The sequence below is a fragment of the Diospyros lotus genome, chromosome 2 (assembly GCF_014633365.1).
Source record: "Diospyros lotus cultivar Yz01 chromosome 2, ASM1463336v1, whole genome shotgun sequence".
In the NCBI taxonomy this organism is placed as follows: Eukaryota; Viridiplantae; Streptophyta; class Magnoliopsida; order Ericales; family Ebenaceae; genus Diospyros; species Diospyros lotus.
Genome location: NC_068339.1, coordinates 44,820,575 through 44,843,599, shown reverse-complemented (window position 1 = coordinate 44,843,599; position 23,025 = coordinate 44,820,575). Strand labels below are relative to the sequence as shown.

Sequence of the window (23,025 nt, the reverse complement as noted above, 5' to 3'; positions counted from 1 at the left end):
TTGTTGTTTAAGTGTATAATTACATCTCTTACGAAATTTATATGTGTTTTTTTATATAAAAATTTAATTAATATTTAAACATTAATTACTTTGTCTTATCCCATAAAATTTGTAATTCATATGATTGAGATATAACTAAATTATTATAAGAGATAAGAGTGAAAACCCTCTTAAGAAATATATATATATTTTCAAAAGCGAAAAAGCTACTCTTATCACCTTTTTAATTATTTTAAAAATCTGGGTCAAAAACATTATGTACATTTAAAAAAAATCTCAATAAACAAATGTAAAGTATCCTTAAAGATGAAAAGGCAGATAAGACACATTTAATTTTGTAGTGTTTTTAAAACATAATAATTTATTTTTATTAAACATTTAAAAATATATAAAAAAATATCTATTTAATATACTAATATCTTTTTTAATCATTTTATAAACTATCTAAATAATATACTACCTATTTATTAAACATTTAAAACATAATATTTTATAACAAGTACTTTGAATTTATAAACAATTTAATATAAACTATCTATTTAATATACTAATGTCTTTTTTAATCATTTTATATACCTCCTGACTTACTAAACGCTATTTTTATCAACAGTGTTTTTATATAACACATCATAAGAAAGCACGACACAATAACAAATGAGCCAAGTAGACAAATAGACCCCTCCTAATTCTAATTGCAATAGAGTACTGTACTGTTAAAACAGTAGCAGTAGCCAAAAAGGAAGCCTAATTGCAATAGAAGATCTTGTTTTCCCTTCACTTGAGGAAAGAGAGCAAACAGGAACAATGGGCAGGAATCATCCCCAATGCATTTTCCTCCAAACATTAACTGGAATTGACGATCACATCTATCATCCCATTTTTGGGTCTCATTTGAAGGCATGAATCAACCAGAAAGAGATCAACGATGAGCAGTGTCTGCCCTTGAATGGAATAGGATTATAATTAGAAGGATAAATCTAGCAAATAACAAAACTGTACGTTACCTAAGAGCTACTGTAACTGTTCTTGTAGAAGTTGTAAACCTGTTAGCTCTTGGGTCGAGAAGTTCGACAGCTCTAGGGAGGAATGATACATGTTCCCGAAACGATACAAGTCGAGCATTGCTAGCATAGCATCTTAACAATGTCAAAACTTCAAAGTTCGTGTCAACCGAATCAGTAACCCATGTCATCCAAGTTAGGCATGCGGTTTGCAAGTGGGTTCTTCTCTCCTTGAAGGTCCACGACAGTAGCCTCCGTTGTTGTCAATAACATTGACACACTGCAAACCAACACCAGTTTTGGTCTATGAGTTTGGGAAGATTGAATAGAGATGCACACAAGTGTAATACTATGATCACCTGGCAGCATCTACCAAGGCTGTTCTAACTACTTTCAACGGATCCATAATTCCAGCTGCTACCATGTTAACATAACGACCTGGTTCAATACAACAACCATGCATAAACGCAGCATACTTAAAGCAAAATATTTACTTTACAAGCTCAGTTTGCTACAGAGTATCTGTCATTTGAACTAAAACAGAAAATAGTCAACGGTTGATGATGCAACTCTAGTTCAAAATCTTGGGAAGTCATCCCAACAGACATGGCAGCACCATTTGCCAAGCCTAGATCAACTAAAGAGAATATTTTCCTATTTCAACCACAAAGCTAAGTCTACGCAGCTTAAAGCCAATACTAGTGATCAGAAAAATCATTTGCTTTTGTAAAGGCTAATACTATGATCAGAAAAAAGCCAAATCCCAATTGAACAGAGCATGAAAAAAATATTTGTTTTTGTAATTGTTCAGATAAGTTATGCGAGGATTCATTGAACCAAGATCAAATCTGGACTGGAAAATTTGAACGGTCATGAGCCATCTCTTGATCCAGGCAACAAACAGGTTTTAAGTGTTTATCTGATTCACAAGATTCAGCTTGGTCAAAGTTGAGTTCCATATAACAGAATTATGAGGATGAGGGGATTATAAAACAGTATCCAGAACAACAAACCCTTAGCAGCATCATAACCCAAATTAAGGTCATCTTGCTCCAAAAGCTTGCCAACAACCAAAGCACCATCATCGCCAGCATTTGAAACAATAGTGAAAGTAGGTGCCTGCAAAACAATATTCAACATTAAGGTAATATAAGAGTGCAGATAACACTTCAGAGCATGTGACCTGGAAATTCCAAAATTGGAACCTTTAGAGCATTCTCAATAATTTGAACCCCTCTCTTCTGGTCTTCATTTGCCGTTTGGATATTCCCCAGAGCTTTGGTGGCATACAAGAGAGCAATGCCACCACCTAGAAAACACAAGAACATTGTAACTATCTCTTGGATAACAAAATGTATTTGAACTTTGATACTGAAAACATCAACTTGCCTGGAACAATTCCCTCTTCAACTGCTGCCCTTGTGGCATTTAAAGCATCTGTAACCCTATCTTTCCTTTCTCCAACCTCTACCTCGCTAGCTCCTCCAACCTGAAAGAAGTTGAAGATTTGCAATGAAGCCTCAAATTACAAACAAATGCATAAATTCAGTAAGATAAAGAATGCTTACCTTGAATACAGCAACACCACCAGATAGTTTTGACAATCGCTCCTGTGCTTTCTCCTTGTCAAAAATAGCAGTGCTCTTCTTAATGGTGGTCCTTAGCTGTTAAATATATGAGTATTGCATCATTTACATTTTCTCGTGTATTTAAATTTGAAAATCAACAAAATTCTTCAGTCTCTGCTTCCAGTTTAAACATGTAATGATACATCAATATAATCCAGGAAAGAAGCTGAAAAATTAATGACTAATTGTGAAATGATACACAGACCTGAGAGAAGAGAAGGGAGGGAAAAGAGAGATTGGAGGGAAAAACTGATTCAATTCTATTAATCTAGGGCTACAAGTATTACTAAAACACTGCAACTGCTATATACAAGTTACCTAAGCTAGGTACAAGGTAAAACTAATATACACAGCACCTAATACAATCAAACTAATATGAATTGTCAATACTAATAAATGTAACTATGTATATCATGTTGGAACCTATATAACATGTGAATTCTACATATCTTCCATCATAAAATCTTTTCTGGAGTAATCCATAGATTAAGACCATACCAAGAGGCCCAATATATATATATAAAGAAAGAAAGTCATTTGTCAGTGCTCAAAGAAATGGGTAATAACGAGTTCCCTTCCAATAAATGGAAAGCTAAATAAAACTCATATTTGTCTTTATATGGACACTTTGTGTAAATGTTAATATTTCTTTCTATGCAAATTCCTTAGCTCAACAATACCACCCACACAGTTGAGATTAATTGTAGGACTCAAATACAATAACCAAAAAGAGAAAGGGAAAAACAAACAAAAGAAAGGCCTAACTAAATCAGCATGTCTTCCAAAGCCACCAATACCTGTTCACATCTTTCTTCAATCAGCTTCTTATCCCCACCTCCATGAAGAATTATAGTGTCATCAAGAGAAACTGTGACCTGCTCCATAAATCTTCAATAGCTCTCAGAAATTTCAGGTTAACCAAAAATTAATAATAATAAACAGATGTATGCATATGCATACAAGCTCATGCATCCACACAAACCTTTTTTGCAGTACCAAGCATTTCAATTTTAACCTTGTCAAGATTTAAGCCGCTTTCTTCACTGATAATCTGAAAGAAACACAATGAGTCCATTTAACAATACAATAAATTCAGGCCTAGGTATCTAAACTGCTTGAGTTACCTCTCCTCCAGTAAGAATAGCAATGTCATTTAAATTAGCTCGTCTGTTTTCCCCAAATCCTGGCGCTTTAATGGCACAAACCTAATCAACATGGATCAGCAGGTTAAAAGATCATGAGAAAATTGCCATAATCAAAAAGAATACACTAAACAAGTGAAAGTATTGACATTATTGTTCCTTGTTCACTTTGTTGTATAACTTTTATTGAAGCAATTTGTCAACTAAACTGGGCTCAATCAAAGCCAAGTTGATACCTTAATTCCAGCACGATGCTTGTTTATAATGAGCATAGCCAGTGCATCACCCTCCACATCCTCAGCAACAATAAGCAAGGGCCGATTTTTCTGTCCAACAAGTAAACAGAGAAAGAAAAGAGAAAAAGTAATTATAAATACAATTTCTCAACAACCTCAAGGTGTGGCCATTCTTCAGCTTGCCACACATGCAGGACCCTCTAAAAAGTGACTTCTTACCTTTACAGCAAGCTCTAATATTTGAACAAGTGAGTTCACATCTGAAATTTTCTTGTCATGAATAAGAATGAGTGGATATTCCAGTTCCTGCCAACACAAAAGTATTGATATCATGAAAATAGATAGATAACTCAATTCAGGTCAAATAAAAAGGGGCAATGCATGAAGGGACTGAGACCACTTTAGAAAACATAGAAATGGGTACATTTGAACAGAATTAGCCAATGAAATAGAAAAACTACAGCTTCAGCCATATGAGGAACAGTATTATGATAATCAAGCAGCAGATGCTTCAAAGTAATGACATTATTTTAAGAGGAGATAGAAACATTTCAATTTTAGGAAATTAAACTATAAATCGTAACAGTATCCATTGAAGAGTTATACATACACATTTTTGTGTCTTCTGATCAGTAACAAAGTAAGGAGATATGTATCCCCTGCCCAGCTTCATTCCTTCCACCGCATCCAATTCGTCATCCAAAGTATTTCCATCCTGCATATTTTTTCAGAGCCAGAATGCATGTCAAAGAATTGATTGACGGTTTCCCATCAGGATAAGAGCTGGGGTACTCACAGAAACAGTAATCACTCCTTCGTTTCCAACTTTCTCCATTGCACGTGCTATCATTTCCCCAATTTCACGCTCACCATTTGCAGATATAGTTGCCACCTAACTCATATGTAAAGTGTAAGTACACAAGGACAGGGTCATGCAAGAGCAGCATAAGACTGTTACCTGCAGTCATGTGAAGGCACAGGAGAGGCGAAAAAACCAAGAAACACAAAACAATTACATGAAGCATAACTCAAGTAACCTACAAAAAAGTTCTAAAAATGAGGAAAATTTCACATTCTGTTGGTATACTTGTTAAAGATGACATTTGAGTTGTTGCATGCAGTCACGTATAAGCACTGTTGAGGAGAAAAAACTAAGAAACACATCAAGCAATTACATGAAGCATCAATTAAGTAACCTGCAAGAGGGTTCATGAAAATGCCCAATCCAAACTAGCCACTTTGACAGGAAAAACCGGGAACTGGACATTAGACTGGTCCAGTCAATCCCAAAAATCAGCCGGTTTTATAGCAAACCAGGTGGTTGAACTAGGAATCAGGTGACCAGCCCAGTTCAACCACTTGTTCCCCAAAATCTCCCCTCCCCTTTGTTCATGAAACAGACACAACAAAACCCAAACCACCAATTTGCAGAATTTACAAACTAACCAGATTCCTCCTTTGTTGATGTCGGTACACAACTGACATTTAGCTTGTTCAAATGGATTATTGAAAGCTAACAAACAAAATCCAACCCATACAAAGAAGCAGAGGCAGAGGCAGAGGCGTTTTAAGGGGCAGGGAGGCCACAGCCCTTTCCAACCTGCATTAATGGTCTAATGCAATGTTGGCTTTTGGATTGGCTCAGTGGGGCAAGGTTGAAGGTTAGGTTTTGGTTTTCCCATTCTGCTTTGTTGGGTTTGTTTTAGATAGTCTCCTCAAGTTATGTCTGAGTGGGTTGTTTTATGTATGTCTGGTTGGGCTTTTAGGTTGTGGCTAGTTCTTGCATCGTATCTAGCTTAATCTATTGTCAATAAAATTTTCATCTCTTTTCAGGAAAAAAAAAAAAGCCCGGTACATGCTTGCTATTTATCAACAGATTCAGTCACCATAAATTGGTATATGCTTGCTACTAATATTAAAAGTTCCATCTTTTTTTCCTCTCTTAGCAAGCTCCAAGTCATCTGAAGACAAAGCTCATCTGTGACTTTCAACTCTTTGGGCCCCCCAAAAACAGAGGTCTTTTTTTTTTCTGTAAATACCCAAAAAACAGATGTCACCCTCTGCCTCTGCAAAGAAGGTCCTTTCTAGTAACTGAATCTCAAACGCAAACAAAAAGGAAACAGACAAACACTTGTTGAGAGGAACAGAAGGAACCAAAAACACTTGACGGCTACTCCATTTGAAGGAAAATAAATCACTCTGCATACAGCCGCAGGTCCCACAGCTATCGCCATGACCGACCTCATCCAAAAAGCATGTAATCATTCAGATTTATTGATTAACTCTTTCCAGCACCCCATAACTACAATCGAAGAACATCTCCACAAGCCCTCTCCCAAGGTACTATGAAGCATGGGTGGCAAGATCACTGTTCGCTAGGGGCCATGGTAGAAGGTCAGAGGGTTGCCTGTCACAGGTGAGCCTTCCAATGAGGAGAAGTCACCGGAAGAGTGAGCCACGCGCCAGGGGTCCCCAGCGCGAGACAACTCCAATTGGCCTCCAGCAATTGCTCTTCGACTCATCTCCCTCAGATCTATCAGATGGCGGTCATTAGAACTATAGGAAAGTTTAAAAAATGGGAGAAATCAAAAGAATACAATGGTTTTGCATCAGTAAGGCGTAGCAGCAGAAAAACAACAAGGTCAGGTTTTATTTCCTCTATTTGATTTCTCAATTTCCTCTTTATATTAGATTTCTCATTTTCCTCCTTTGAAACTCTGGATTGCTATTTTTGGTGATACAGTTCATGACACCAAGCGAATCAGGTCATTTTTTCCTCCCAAATTGGGACATTCGACCCAATTTGCAGTTCCAGGGGTGCTACTGCAACCCTGGTAACTACGATATGAAGTGTGGACGAGCCTAGACTCTCCCTCTTTCCCTCCATCGGTATTGAATTGACTTTTTGATTCCTTTTTGGTGGTGGGATTATTTAGAAATCAATAGAGCATCCAGCTTTTATTGCGTAGATGTGGAGTCATGTGGAGCATCTTAATGGCCTATGTATTTTGAATATATATTTTGATTTGACAAAAGAGTGTATATATAATATAAATTAATGCTGCAAAGCTATGCACTTGTACTTTCACCTTTGTTGGTGGTGAGTTCAAAGCCATGGTTTATAGATGCATATATAAAAAAGTTTTAGATGTAGGAGAATGTTATTATAGATCATATATTGTATTTTTAATTTTTTTAAATCATAGATTTAATTATTATATTTTTTATTTAGTAAAATTACATTCAGGTTCTTCAACCATACCGCTTTGCCCTCTCCCCTTTGTACTTCGGTGACCCGGTTCATTTTTCTGATCATCGATTGATATACTTATTAAGGATATTGATGCGGTCACCAATCAAGACTCGGCCCAAGGCCGACCCAACTAAACTGGAATAGTATCACCAAAATAGTAGTGTCATAATGTTATTTTAATACTTCTTAAGTTTTAGAATTCTACTTGATTTAGGATTCTACTTTATATTTCTACTTGATTTAGGATTCTATTTCATGTTTCTACTTGATTTAGGATTCTACTTCATGTTTGATTAGAGTTTTATTTTTATTAGGATTCTAGTTAAATTTTATTTAGGATTTATTTCTATTAGAATTCTAATTGGATTTTGTTTTCCAAATATTAGATGGATTTGGATTAGCCAAATACTATAAATATGCCTAGAATCTAGAGTTTGTAATCAAGTTTTTCTTAATCAAATTTCAGCAACCTATTTAGGTTTTCTTAGCAAACCAGTCTTGTTTTTGCGTCTTCTTGAAAGCCAAGCTTCGGCCATTGAAGTTTGCTCTTTCAAGTGTTTATTTTGGTGTGTTTTCTTCACACTCGCGCTACACGCTGCGTCAGGTGGTATCAGAGCGGTTAATCAACCAATCAGATGGCCAATCTTGAAGGTAACGGTAGCAACCAGCCTCGTGACGGTGATCAGGGGTTGTTCGCAGTTTGGAGAGCAATCGAAGAACAGCGGGAAGTAACTCGTACTATCCAGCAACGATTGGAGCAACATAGCAACCAATTGGGCACCTTACTACGAGTTGATGATGACAGGAACCTGAATAATGGGGTGAATCAAGCCGGAGCGGGAAGACCACCCATTAATCATGTCCTTGTTAATCCTAGAAGACTAGTGATTGAAGATAGCGATGAAGAGGATGATTTTGGTCGAGCAATAGCTAACCCTGGTGGTAGAGGGGTTAGGAGGAATGCGCATCAGCACAACCACTGGGGCAATGATGAGTATAAACTAAAAGTTGATATTCCCACCTTTAGTGGAGATCTTGATATTGAGGGGTTCCTGGATTGGATCACTGAGGTTGACCGTTTTTTCGAATACATGGAGATCCCAGATGAACGACAAGTAAAGTTAGTGGCTTACAGATTGAAGGGCGGTGCATCTGTTTGGTGGGAGCGATTAAGAGAAACAAGATTGAGGGAAGGCCGACAACCAGTTCAGACATGGAGACGAATGAAGCAGCTGTTAAGAGGTAGGTTTTTGCCCCCTGACTATGAACAATATATGTTTGAAACTTATCAAAGATGTGCACAGGGAATGAAGAGTGTGAATGAATATACCTCTGAGTTTCTGCGATTGGCGGAGAGAAACCAATTGTCAGAAAGTGACAATCAACAAGCAGCTCGTTACTTGAATGGATTGAAGCTTGCTATTCGTGATAAAATTGGGGTTCAGATGGTTCTGAGTGTGCAAGAAGCAAGGAACTTAGCTTTAAAGGCTGAGTTAATGTTGAGTGAGAGATCTCGTAATGACAACTATCGTCGGTATAGTGGGAATGAAAATAAACAACCAGCTTTTGATAAAGGCAAGTCGGTTCAAGGAGCGCAACCCTCCAATCCACCCCATACAGTCAACCCTAATAAGGCTACAACAGGGGGAAACATTCGAGTGAACATTGTAGAAAAGGAAGAGGAAGATGTTGCTGAAGAGGAAGTATATTGCGGGCCTGATGGGGAGGATGACAAAGAAGATTATGGACATGAGCAATATACCTGTGTAGTGAGGAAGTTAATGCTATCTCAAAAGAATGAAGATACTACTCAACGGCATAAGCTTTTTCGCACGAGGTGTACGGTGAAAAGAAAAATCTTTGAGTTGATTATTGATAGTGGAAGTCAAGAGAACATCATAGGAAGAGATGTGGTGGCAAAGATGCAGTTAATTCCTGAAAAACATCCAAGCCCTTACATGATTGGATGGATCAAAGAAGTTTGTGGCATACATGTGGATGAACGTTGCAGAGTGCCTTTCTCTATTGGTAAGTACTTCGACGAAGTCTATTGTGATATTGTTGATATGGATGCTTGCCATATTTTATTTGGGAGGCCTTGGCAATTTGATGTGGATGCTACGCACTCGGGTAGGAAGAACACATATCAGCTTGAGAAAGAAGGTGTGCGTTATACTTTGTTACCCATAGTGGAAAAGAATCAAACCAAAGCTTATAAAGTGGAGCTTGATTTCGAAGATTATGTTGTGCCAGCAACCTCAACGTTTGCAAACTCAGGTCTTATTTATGTTGCTAACATGACAGAAACTCCAAGGTTATTGACTCATACTGGGGTATTTTCCAGTCCCGATGGCTCAAGCATTGCTTCGCAACCCAAGGATGGTGGTGTTTCTTCTGATCGACTTGCGACTGTAAAGGAGATAGAGGTCATGGTAGCAAATCCTTCTACAGTTCATTCAAGCTCTGGCATGGTTGAATCGAAGGCAATAAGATCTACCAGATTAGAGAAGCGCTCAAGATGGAAGGTTCAACATCCTCAATCTAACAGTAATAATGCAATGGAGGCAGAAGGCAACAAACATGGTGATGATTGGACCCATGCCAATGCTGATATGGCTAAGAAGGGGAGGAATGTCTTTGCTCATGTTCTCTTAGCAGAAAAGTTCAAGCGGTTTAGGAAGATGTCAAGCAAAAGTTGCACAAATAAGAAATATAAGGCAACAGCTGACAAGCATAGGAAGCACAAGGTATTTGAGATTGGAGATGAAGTTATGATCTTTTTGAAGAAGGAACGAATTCCAACAGGAAAGCATAACAAGTTCAAGCCAAAGAAGTATGGTCCTTACAAGATTCCAAAGAAGACCAATGACAATGCTTATGTTGTGGATTTGCCTAATCATATGGGTATTTCTAAACATTCAAAGTGGCTAATATCTCTTCGTACTTATCGGATGTGGATTTGTCCAAACAGGATCAAAATTCGAGGTCGAATTTTTCTCAAGTGAAGGTGAATGATGCGGTCACCAATCAAGACTCGGCACAAGGCCGACCCAACTAAACTGGAATAGTATCACCAAAATAGTAGTGTCATAATGTTATTTTAATACTTCTTAAGTTTTAGAATTCTACTTGATTTAGGATTCTACTTTATATTTCTACTTGATTTAGGATTCTATTTCATGTTTCTACTTGATTTAGGATTCTACTTCATGTTTGATTAGAGTTTTATTTTTATTAAGATTCTAGTTAAATTTTATTTAGGATTTATTTCTATTAGAATTCTAATTGGATTTTGTTTTCCAAATATTAGATGGATTTGGATTAGCCAAATACTATAAATATGCCTAGAATCTAGAGTTTGTAATCAAGTTTTTCTTAATCAAATTTCAGCAACCTATTTAGGTTTTCTTAGCAAAACAGTCTTGTTTTTGCGTCTTCTTGAAAGCCAAGCTTCGGCCATTGAAGTTTGCTCTTTCAAGTGTTTATTTTGGTGTGTTTTCTTCACACTCGCGCTACACGCTGCGTCAGATATACTTTAGTCTAGAAGAGAAAGAAGAAGAAGAAAGTGAGGGCATGATCATAGGAGTATATATATCTTGATAAGCATGATATAAATTATATATAATATTTCCCAAATTTACTTTTCTTTAGAAAGCCCAACAATTAAAGTAACTCTTTTTCAAAACTATTACCTGTGTTATCTCTTCTGGTGTGCTTATCTTTATAGCTCTGCTCTTCAACTCATCCATAACAGCATCAACTGCCATACTAATACCACTACGCAAATCCATCACATTTACACCAGCAGCTACAGACTTGCAACCTTCCATGAATATTGCCTGTGTAAGGACCGTGGCACAGGTGGTACCTGCAACCATGAATGTGAGAAGTATATAAATCTAAAGAGAACTTTTTATATGGCATACTAGACATTACATGCAACAATGATTTGAAAGCCACTGGGTCATGGTAGATTTTGTATTCTCACTAGAGAAAATGCTCAATCAGACATATTCACAACAGAATACCAAACAATATCTTGAGCCAAGAAAAATAAGCTACATAACTCCAATGTCTTCAAATGCAAATGCTTTTGTCAAACAAGTGAAAATAATGGTATTGCTAGTGATGGTGTTATGCACGTTAACAATGGCCAAGAACGGTGGTGGTCTCTGTTAGAGTTATGCCCCACAAGCCAATCATGTTTTATGTAATTGATCATACTTTACATTAGAATTCTTTTTCTTCAATCAATTGTTATTGCAAGGCATTATATTTTTATTTGTCATTGATGATTGTTGTCATTATTTATTGCAATCCATACTTGACAAAGTCCATAGATCAAATAGGCTCATGGAATATGGTCGTGCATAGAGATGACGATCATGAAACATATTCCTTATAAGTCTTGATCTTAAATGTTCCTAGTCATAAATGGACACTGATAACTCGGATAGACTAACACATATGATACGTGCTCAATCAAGAAAATGTCTTGTTTCATGGGCATTGGTGTGAGGACACTAGTGCATATATGTGGGTGCTTATTATAAAAATAAGTACACTGAACTGACCCGCTACAGAATTCCTAATGGTTATTATTTAATGTCGAATTGGAATTCTTGTGTTGCAATAGTGCAGATTGATCCTTAGACTTGAGACATCATGGTAGTCTTATATTTGACTAGTTACACCTTGGTGCTTTTTTGGATTCTAATGGAGTCATTGACAAACTATCACTGGGCGTGGACTTATCACATATGAAGGCTTGTGAATGTCAAAATAGGATTCATCACTTGTCATCAAGATGAAAGGATGTCCTATGTATTTCGATGATTTCATGACTGAGAAAATCCTTGGCCAATGTGAGGTGGAAATCAAAAGGTGTTTTGATTTCACCTATCAAGTCATAAATCTGGAATGGATATATAGTTATTGAATGATTAGGGTTTCATCATAAAACCATACCCTAAATTCAATCGGGACATAAATCGATGAAAGGATTTTACTGCACGGTACTTGCAATTGAAAAGATCCGTGTTTTTTCATCGTTGGCTAGGTATTCATGGCATGTTGCTAGACGTTAACCATGATATGTAGGGTTTTAGAATTAATTTGATTAATTCTAAAACTATTAATTAAAGAGTTTAATTAAGAAACCCATAAGTTTAATTAAAGAGTTTAGTTAATCTAATAAGTTGGGCCTTGAGATAGCCCAATATAATTGGCCCTACATCTAGTCTAATGGTGGACCTAAGGGGTCAAACACTTAGATCGAGCCCATTCCACAATTAAAAAAAAGAGAGAGTCGGCCCAATGTGATTTAAGGGTCGGACCGAACCTAAAGTGTTTAGGGTTTTTCCATGGCGTGATTAGGGTTCTTGAACTCTATTTATATGCCGCTTAAGAAGCTGGAAAAAAAAGAGGAAAATTTCGTGTCTCTCAAAAGGCGCCTAGGGTTGCTAGCAAGACCGAGGCGTCCGTGGAAAGATCGATCGTGTGGACCAACTTAGAGGAGATCGCGCTTGCATCTCTGTGGATTGAAATCGGGCAGAATTGAAGCCTACACAATTGTGGTTTCCTAACAGTCCCATCTATGACAAATACCAATAAATAGAAATGAACATGTGAAACAAGTAACCATACATGGAGAAAGCAATATGTTAACTTTGAATATACTCTCAGAGAACATAATAGCACTTTTTAAGGTTTACACTACTGCAAAAAGAAGTTCATTTCCTGAAGGGCCAGTAGACATTTATGCAAATCATAGATGGCCATGAAATGATGGTGATGATAGAGTGATTATTGCAGCACAAGTGGTATCTTATGCATGTCAGAGGCAACACCAATGATTATGAAGGAAGAGATGCACAAGTTGCTGCACGGCAAGAAAACATTATGTCTCTGCGAAGACTACTTATTATTTAAGTATGAAGGATTTCATTTCTTACTTGCTTTTCCCTTATCAAGGAAGCTATTTCAAGTAAAACTAAGGAAAGACTCCTAATAACATATAGGCACGATGCTTTGACTAATGCGTGGAGATTACAATTTTTCATGGCATGAAGTCAAGAGAGAGTATTTTACCGTCGCCTGCAGCAGAATTTGTTGCATTAGCAACCTGCTTCACAAGATCTGCACCAACATTTTTAGCCTTTTCAGCAAAATTTATGCTTTTGGCAACAGTGACACCATCCTTTGTGACTTTATGTGCTCCGTGGCTTTTCTCAATAATTACATTACGACCCTGAGTTGAAAGCATGAAGAAGACATCCTGGTCAGTCTTGAGCCTTTGAGACATTCACTCCAAATTGCAATCTCAAAGCCAATTGAAGAAGATTTTGGATTGAATTTCTTCCATCAACATATCAGAGCACCAACCAGTTGTTAAAGGAATTAGAAGAACGTATCAACGGAGATTCTAAACCACATAGTGAACAGTGTAATATAAAGCTACAAGATTCTAACTACCTTTGGTCCCATGGTGACCTTAACGGCCTCTGCGAGCTCGTTAACGCCCTGCAGCATAGCGGCTCGAGCCCCAGTGCCAAAACTGATATCCTTGGCAACATAATTTCTGCCATGTACAACTCTACTGCGCACCTTCCAAACCAAACAGTAATCGGCAAAGCAGACTTGTCAAGTCACCAATCCAACATTGAACAGAATAATCAAATCTTTCAGTGCCAAAGTGGAAACCGAATTCAATCAAACGTTAAAGAACATGAAATTGGGCAAATGCAGGGAAAAGAGTAGGGAAATGAATTGGGGGAAGGGACTCACCAGTTCTCTGGAAGCAGAGGACCTCAAAGACGAGGACAAGGCTGCACCGACTCGGTACATGGCGGCGATGGAGAGAGAGGAACTGATGATGAAGAAGAAGAAGAATGGTTGGATTCGAGGGGCTCGAGAGCGAGAGGCCTCCAGGCAGAAATGGGGTTTAGAGAGTAGGGTTTAAACTTCGAGCCTAATTTAAATTATGGGGTATATTTAAATAATTTTAAATATAATTAATTGTTAAATACCAGACTTTACTTTAGATAATAAATAATTATTATATCTTATTTTCAACGTACGAACAATTTTATTAACTAACAATGAATACGCAGTTCTTTGAATTACTTAATCAATTAATAAAACAATATTGAATGTCGTATCCTTGGTCCATTATTCAAGATCTTTTTATATCTTTTAGTAGGGATGTTTAAAAAAATTAACTCATTGTGAAAAATCGGTTGAACCGCACTACTCTGCATCGTGCGATTTTTTGAGTGAGCAGTTCGGCACAATTTTATGTTTGAAAATTTCACAATTCGGCTCAAAATCGAACTGCCCAAATAATATTTTAATAATAAAAAAATATACCCGTGTATATATTATTTCATTTGATATAAATCTCACTTATTAAATTTATGAGTTCAATTTTTAAAGTATTTTGTTTTAACAAAAAGTAACAGATTCATTTGATTCATTGGTGCATTTTGCTAAGTACATACCTAACTGCATAAATCAAACCATGCCAAACTACAAAAACTAAGCACATTTGTGCATTCTGCTAAGTACATGCCTACTCGTAGAAATCAAACCATAATAAATTGTGCCAAACTACAAAAACTAAGCATTCAACAAATTGTGAGAATCGCACTTTGAAATGTGTTGCAGTTTCTCCTCACCAAACTAATCCATGCAGTTTGATTTTATAAAAAAATCGCACATGCAGTTTGAAATATTGAAAATGTCAAAAATCGGTCAAATCGAACGTACACACCGCTACCTTTTAGGTGAACCTTTATAATTTAAATAATAATAAGAATAAGTAACTCTACCCATATCATATATATTTAGTTGATTAAAAACAATATTAAATTACTAAAACAACAAATATTATAATTTAGTCTTTAATTGAACACACCAATATAATCAAAATCAATTATTGTTTTTAAAGGAATATCATAAAGTTTCTAGCTATTTTTGAAATTATCACTAAAACAATGTATAAATCGATATATATGAAAATAGTTATATTTACTAAAATATTTGAGATTTCTACTTAAACTTCGTTAATATTGGTTGTTTTGAAAATAATTTGATTAATTTTGATCATTTCAATTTATTGGATTTTCTTAATTTCAATTTATTTTGGTTTTATTATATCTAAATTTAATTAATTAATTTCAATTGCTAAATTGTCCAATAATTGACCAAATACTCACTTTTAACAAAAATATCTTGTCTTCTAATTTGGCAATAATTTTGTCATGATTACATTATTAATTAATTTCATAACGTAAATCTATTATTACTTTTAATATTAGATATATAATTTGTTTTTATCATAATTGATCCAAGATGCAAACAAAAGAAAAGTATTGTATTAGGTAGCTCGCGATTAGTATAAAAAATGATTTTCATTATGTATTTTATAAATGAGAATTTATACAATTGATATTTAGTTTTAAAATTATAAAAAAATTCACATTAATATAATTTATTATATTTGAATTAAACGTGGTCAAGATCACTTCTACACTTTGCTCTCATGAATCCTAATTTATCATAGTGTCGAGAAACATACAATCACAAAGTACGATAAATTATGCAAACTATCAGCCCTCTAATGTCTAAGTTAGTTATAGTATAAATAAAATTATATAATAAAAAATTAAAAGATAAAAATATATATATTTATTAATTAAGATGTAAAAAGAATCTCAAATCCCATAATAATTCTCAAAATTTCATTATGTACATGTTTTCTAGGTTGGTTGTATCGACCTATGAAACACGAAAACACTTCATAGGAGTCGTTTTTTCATTTTCGAAACGTTTCATATTCCTATTTCAAACTCTATTTATGTCTTTTTTTTAGAAAAATGTTCATTTCCATGTTTTCGTTTCTTATCGAAAACGTTTCCCGTTTCCATGCAACATAGGTATCGACTTTCTTTTTCTCTTAATTTACAAAAGTACCCCTTATCTCATAGCCTAAGTCATACTTTGAATGGGGTTGCTAATGAATCATTAAAGCGAGCATTTGTTGAATGCTCATGTGCCAGATGGCAGCGTCATGTTCCAGAGATGAGTGCCGAATTGCCTCAACATGAACTCCATTAATTAATGATTTATTTATAATGAGTGATTGATCAATTATTTATCCACCCTGATTAGCCACTCAATTGTTTTTTAAAAAAATTTACATTAATCACTCTTTAATATAACTTCTAATTTAATGAATCTTAGACCGTCTTCTCTTTACTATTTTCAGTCTATTTTAAATTTTGAGTTCTTTAAAATATTAAAAATAAGTTTATTTTATTTTTTTTAAAAAATATATATTTGAAAATAATAAAAAAATTATAAAAAAACTTAAAAAAACATTTTATTGTTTTAAGTGTTTTCAGTGTCAAAACAATTTATTCCTAAATTTTGAACATAAAATTATATATTTATTTAAAATTTTAAAAATATAGTATATCTATATTATAATTAAAAATATAAGATGACATATAGTGTATTATTAAGTGTATTATATATATTATGTATAGTAATACTTAATATAAATTATGTTCAAATATCACTAATTTATTAATTAATTTTATTATTTTATTTTAATAGTAAAATTTAGTTAATTTTATTATTTAATAATAAAATTCATTGAATAAAATATCACTTTGAATTTTTTTTTTAAATTACAAAATAAACGCATTTTCTAATTTTATGTTTCAAGAAATAATTTTTTAAAATAACGAAAAAACACGTTTTCAAAAATTTTAAAATAAATACTCAAAATATAAAATTAAAAATAAATTAAAAATTAAAACACGAAAGATGACGCAACCTTATTTTTTTCATTTTGAGAAATTATTGCATTAAGAAAATAGATAAAATGAATATTTTATCCTTGATTTTAGATTTACTCGTTCAAGTTCTCTATAAATTCAAAATAAATTTAAAAAAATTATCAAGTGATGATCAAAATGACAATATTGAATTGTAACAACAACCCAACAAATGTTGGAAATTAACATGGAGTTTAATCCCAATGGTTGAATTAAATAATTGAGATTAACCTTTATTCGTCGCTATGTTTTTCAATCCCACAATATAAAAGGATAGCAAAAAAAGAGAAAATGAAATGAAAAAAGAGAAAGTGTGTGGTCAATAAAATGTGAATGTTGGGTTTGCATTGAATCTAATTATTTGGGTTCAAAGTGAATCTCAAATTGTCATTGGGTTTATTACATGAGAAAATTCAGAACTTTAACATGATTATTACTAAATAAGAAGAATTAAAAAAATAAAGCGAGATATATAAGGGTAAGAATAAAGAGTTTTAGGGCATGTGAGTATTTTTAAAATTTAACAATAGACATTACGAGGTTAATTTACTAAATTCTTAATGTCATATGTCTTCCTAGCAATTTCTAAAAATCAATAGGCAAGTGGCTTTATTTGAAGAGTGATTAGTGCATTTTATTAAAAAATTAATTGAAAAGTATTTTGTAGACTAAGAGTGCTTTCTTTTTCTTTCTTTTTTCACTTATTTTAAATTTTGATATTATAATCCTCTACTCATGAAGAGATGCAATGAAAAAAAGAAAATTTATTAGAGGGAAAAATTCAATATTGTATAAATCTTAGGGTTATAGTAATTTTATAGTTAGTGATGAATATATTCGACGAAAACGATGTTTTATCCATAAGTCATAATTAGATGTCGTTTTAACAATTAAAATTGATATATCTTTTGTTAATCAATTTTTTAGTCAAGAATGAGTATAACATTTCAATTATAAATTTTAAAAATATTAAGATGTCATTTTATACACGCATCATACCCACATTAATTTTATTTATCTTGTATTTTTATAAATATAAATTTCAATTTTATAAAATAATAATAATAATAATAATAATTTGTTGTTTTTTATTTTGGGCCCCAATAAAATTAGACAAATAGTCACCAGAACCACCCCCTTGGACAAGTAAGGGCCAACCGCACGTCGGTGGCGTTTCCTTTACAACCAAATTAACGCGGCGCTAAAATGTCAACACCTCACCGTCCCTCGATCGTTATCGTTCACATGATCCGCACGTGTCACCCCCCCAACCAAAACTGTTCACGTTATTTTCCCTCGTTTTCTCGCCAACCAAACAGCATCAGATTATGAACCAGAATGAACGGATCAAAAATCAATCAATTTCCAAACAAATATACATATATATAAATCCTATTACAGTTCATCGAAAGAATTATATCATATGATGACTTCCTATATCCTATTACAACCATACAGAAGAGAATCAAGCTTCCTCCATTTACAAACCCATCAACGTTAATTCAATCCCAATAAGAGAAAACAAAAGGAACGTGGAAATTTCAAGTAATCGAGAAGAGGAATTACGTACGAGATAACAGCTTTAATCTTTCAGAGAGTCCATTTCCAGATCTTGATTCGGAGGTCAACCTTGCACTTGGCGTCCGCCGTGGAGGCCGCGGCAGCCGCCTTTCCGGTGGGCACGGAAGCTGTAACGCCGCTGCATTTCACTCTGACGGGGACTTTCTTCGTCTTCACCCCGCCCATCTTCACTTTGACCTTGGTGTCGAGCTGGATCTTGATGGGCAACCCGTTTTTGTTCTTGAGATCCGACTTCAGTAAAGTGGCTGATGAGTCGTCCAAGCTTTGACCTTTGGACACAATTGCCGTTCGCAGAGTGGTCGTGTTCTTGGTGCCGTGCGCGAAGGCCGGGAAAGAGCCGGAGCCGACGTTGACGCCGTCGGCGGAGATGGAGACGGAGATGGGGTCGTAGAAGAACTGGAGCTTCTTGTTGGGGTTACGGGCGGTGATGGAGATATTGAATTTGGCGTTGAGCTGAGAGGAAGTGAGGTTGAATTGGGAGATTTGGAGGGCGGCGACGGAGAAGGAAGGGCGGTGGGGGCGGTACAGGACCCAGATGACTGCGCCCGCGACGGTGGCGAGGACGAGGAGGATGAGGATGAGGAGGGTGGTCCAGAGGCAGCAGGAGCAGCAGCAGCTCCGCCGGCTGCGGCGTGGGGGCTGGGGGCGGTACAGGGGGCGGGCGGTGTTGTACATCTGGGCCTTGGTGGCCGGGAAAGAGGGGTTGCCGCCACCTGGCGCGGCGGTGCCGTTGGTGGCGGGCTTGGCGGAAGGGTAGACCCTGTCTGCCATGGCGGAGCTTGGGATTGAGAAATTGCCAAGCTTTATGTGCAGTAGTGGTAGTGATTGGGAATTTGTACAGGGAATATAGCTTTATGGAGGCAGTTTTAGAGAGAGCAAGGGAAAGGAAAAGGAAAAGGAAAGGCAGCGGCAATGGGAGAAGACAGCTGCCTCATAACCAATCCACAGCTCATCTCTTCAAATATTAATTTATTTTTACTTAATATTATTCCATATATGCTATTCAGTACCAACAATGATAACAAGAGGCCACTCAGGCGGTGCCCGGTGCGATGGTGATTGAATCTTCAACGCCAAATTCCCTTGCAAGTATGGTAGTGTGTTATATCTTACATTTATATTGACATAACACTTAAATACACTTATATTTATATAAATTTTTTAAATTTTATATGAAAAGTCTTTTTTACTTCTGGTGAAGATCTACAGATCGAGATTGACCCACTTTTCTTTTCTTCGACCGACAATTTATAATTGACCCCCCATCTTCCATCTTCTTTACTTTGACCAATAACTTACAATTAACTCTTATTTTTTTTTTATCTTTATTTTCATTGACTACCCATAACTTATTTATTGGTGAATTTGTAATTTGACGATTCTTGAACATAGTGTTTTACTGTTTTGTTTTACGATTTTATATTTTTGTGCTAAATGACATGTTTATTATATACTCAATACTAATTATATAATTAGATAGTTAATATATATAAATTATAAAAGATCAAATATTCAATATATCATATTTGAAGTTCAGAAGGTGATAGATAGACTTTTTATGTAAAATTTATGAGAAAATATGTAAGTTTAACCAAATATTAATGTAGGGTATCATTATAAATATCACACTTTAACTTTAAGTGTTCAAATACTATTTCTATTGTAATAAATGACACTTGGGGGTGACAATCCGTATTTCTATTGCACATTTACATTGATAAGATATACAATATAATCCATCAATACATAAACTTCACCTCAAATATCAAAATTCGAGTGTCACAATACAATAGATTAATGTTACTTAAACACTTAAGCTGATATCAAAATTAATGTATTATTCATTGGCATTGATATGTCATGTGATACAATATATCAATACACGAATATTATCTTAAATATTAAAATTGAGTGTAAAAATAATATTTTTAAAATAAAAATACCCTTAAAAGTCAAAGTCATTGTATAATAAGACTATCACAGAGTGACATTTAAGTCTGCCATCTTTGTCATAAAAAAAAAATCAGTGATTATCATGTGGCTTATATTTTATTTTCATCCCCTTTCTTAAATTCTCAGCCTCAAAGATGGACCTGGGCATTTTACCTGCAAGTGCAGCCGAGTGCATAATATAATCTCTCAACTAGTAGTAGTTAATGCAACTAGTAGTAGTCGATTCAACTTGTACCCACGTGCGATTATGACTTGCGATCCACCATTATGATTCAAGTAGATCCGGGGGGCCATGATCTCCTACTCCTAGGATCATCGGACGGCCTCTGATCGCCGGATTTCTCGCGGCTCCATTTGACTTGGGTGATGTCTTTCCCACGCTATAAGATCTTACTAATAAAGTAATTTTTTAAAGTATATTTATATATCTTACTTTTAAAAATAAAAATTATATGAACAATATTTAAACCCACGATCTTTAATATTTAACGTAAAATTAATTTTACTATGCCATTTAACTTCGCTTCGACACAAATCACATCTCTAATATATACATATATAAATATTTTAAATAAAAAAATTGAAAAGAGAGGAAAGGGAGGTAAATATAGATTCAGATTATTATTTGATTTTTTTTGTTAAAATTAGCTTTAGAAATAATAGGCGAAGAGTCTATTCTACCCTTGCATCAACATACATTTTGAAAAACAGGAGGTGTGTCAATGTAAGGCTTTTTGACAATTCCTCCCATCAATTTGGTCGTAGTTTATAGAGATTAAATAGATGCAATGTCATGCACACATAAAAGAAATAATATGTTTCCATTTTATATTGTCGATAAGTGAACAGAACATTGTCGATATTAGGACATTATCTATTTCATTAGAGATAATTTACAAAAAAAGAAAATAGACTATCAACAATTTAATACATAATTAGTAAGTAGTTATATTTCTTATATTGTCTTGAAGTGTGTCCAATAATGCTCTTTCCAATCCTTAAATCAAAAGTAAGGAGTTAATGGAAAAGAAAAATATATGAACATTGTTATAAAAAAAAAAAATGTAGGGTGACAATAAATAACAACAAAATAAATAAAAATTTAAGATAAAATAAAATTATTATGTTATCTGCGTCGAGCCAAACAACATAAGATTTGCTCAACACAAGTAAAATCAAATGGGAGGCGTGGGCTCCATCCCTTCCCCACGCATATACACCCTCCATATGTTCACATTAGACAACAAAATAAATTTTTAAAATAAGATAAATAATCCTTTACACTTTCGAGGTCTCAACCCTTATATATATATATACTTATGAAAATTAGTAATGATTGATGTCAATATAGTGATGATACATAGTCCACAATGGTGTCTCCATATTGGGCATGGTAAATATCTCTCTTCATTATTATAAAATTTTGTGCTAGTTATCTAAAGATAGTGAGTACTTTTAGTAGCTACTTTAATATAACTTATATATTTAAATATTTACATATATCGACACCATATGTGATAATACTTAATAAATACATTTAAAGTATATTCTCCTGTCACGTTTCATTATACATATTAATAACTTATAATTTGTGTCAACATTAATATGTATATTTTCATAATTTTCATTTGTACTTTTATTCTCCAACACTCATGTGGCTTAGAAACAAGGGTCATGGTTTTAGTTAATACTCAAATCCCATTGAGAAACAATCAAGGTTGGTGACATATCTAAAATCTCAAATTCTCTACTTTGTAATATTCTACATTTCACTATTGTGATTGTTACCTTCTAACATAAACTTTACTTTTATTTTAAGTTTCATTTCTTATTAATTATAGTAAAGAGACGGACCGTGTAAAATATGTATACAAAATTTTTTAATGAAAGTTCATTGAGTGGCATTTGACAGCTATAATTTATTTTTTTAGGTAAAATTTTAAATTAATTAATCCTTGGAGTGATGAAAGATTGTTTGAGAAATTAAATATGATTAGAAGGTTATGAGTTTAAATCTTATTAGTATAATTAGTTTTTTAAGCTAGATACATAAATGGTATTTAAAAATATATATAATTTATTAATAAGATTTCATAATATTAAGAGAGGGTGTTCGCTTATACACTAGTATAAATTATTAGAACTTTTTCGTAAATTGACTACCACTAATTAGAATTTTGAACTATGAGAAACAAGTTTATAAGACTAGTAAAACCCACTAAAGTAATCTGGTCAGGTTTACTTAGGTCTATCTTAGTATTTAATTATGTTGATACGAAAAGATATAGAGAGTTTGTAAGTTATTAAGTCGTTTAAAGAGATGAGCCATTAATAAAATCTAGAATTAGATATCCCTCTCATCCAAATTCATTTTTCTATTTAAATAAAA

The 23,025-nt window shown here is 34.3% G+C and overlaps 2 protein-coding genes across 5 annotated transcripts; both read right to left on the bottom strand.

Annotated features, from left to right (window-relative positions):
- Positions 1 to 664: 664 nt before the first annotated feature.
- On the bottom strand, positions 665 to 14,208 carry LOC127795221 (chaperonin CPN60-like 2, mitochondrial). Of its 4 annotated transcripts, none has more exons than XR_008021763.1 (18): positions 14,047 to 14,208; positions 13,735 to 13,866; positions 13,351 to 13,510; positions 10,953 to 11,128; positions 4,804 to 4,899; positions 4,618 to 4,722; positions 4,227 to 4,313; positions 4,008 to 4,097; positions 3,754 to 3,834; positions 3,612 to 3,680; positions 3,427 to 3,504; positions 2,570 to 2,665; positions 2,391 to 2,490; positions 2,207 to 2,310; positions 2,015 to 2,120; positions 1,361 to 1,439; positions 1,044 to 1,281; positions 665 to 941 (listed from the first exon to the last, which is right to left on the bottom strand). XR_008021763.1 is itself a non-coding variant. In XM_052326759.1 (17 exons), the coding sequence occupies exons 1-17, from the start codon at positions 14,104 to 14,106 to the stop codon at positions 1,176 to 1,178; spliced, it is 1,725 nt and encodes a 574-aa protein (XP_052182719.1). In that variant the 5' UTR covers positions 14,107 to 14,208; the 3' UTR covers positions 665 to 1,175. The 4 variants fall into 4 exon arrangements, 2 of the variants coding, with proteins under 2 accessions (XP_052182719.1, XP_052182720.1); XR_008021762.1 differs by having other exon boundaries at positions 665 to 936; XM_052326759.1 differs by having other exon boundaries at positions 665 to 1,281.
- Positions 14,209 to 18,464: 4,256 nt separating this feature from the next.
- Positions 18,465 to 19,647, bottom strand: LOC127793745 (NDR1/HIN1-like protein 6). Its single transcript, XM_052324446.1, has one exon. It carries the CDS (start codon positions 19,452 to 19,454, stop codon positions 18,693 to 18,695), a length of 762 nt encoding a protein of 253 aa, XP_052180406.1. The 5' UTR covers positions 19,455 to 19,647; the 3' UTR covers positions 18,465 to 18,692.
- Between the last annotated feature and the right edge of the window lie 3,378 nt (positions 19,648 to 23,025).

Bases quoted from the DNA above. Each gene is read 5' to 3' on its own strand.
- LOC127795221 (XM_052326759.1), bottom strand. From the start codon at position 14,106: ATGTACCGAGTCGGTGCAGCCTTGTCCTCGTCTTTGAGGTCCTCTGCT. The intron at 3,505-3,611 runs GTTTGTGTGGAT...TTTATGGAGCAG, and splicing joins TGCTTGGTACTGCAAAAAAG to GTCACAGTTTCTCTTGATGA. The intron at 2,491-2,569 runs GTAAGCATTCTT...AACTTCTTTCAG, and splicing joins GTGGTGTTGCTGTATTCAAG to GTTGGAGGAGCTAGCGAGGT.
- LOC127793745 (XM_052324446.1), bottom strand. From the start codon at position 19,454: ATGGCAGACAGGGTCTACCCTTCCGCCAAGCCCGCCACCAACGGCACC.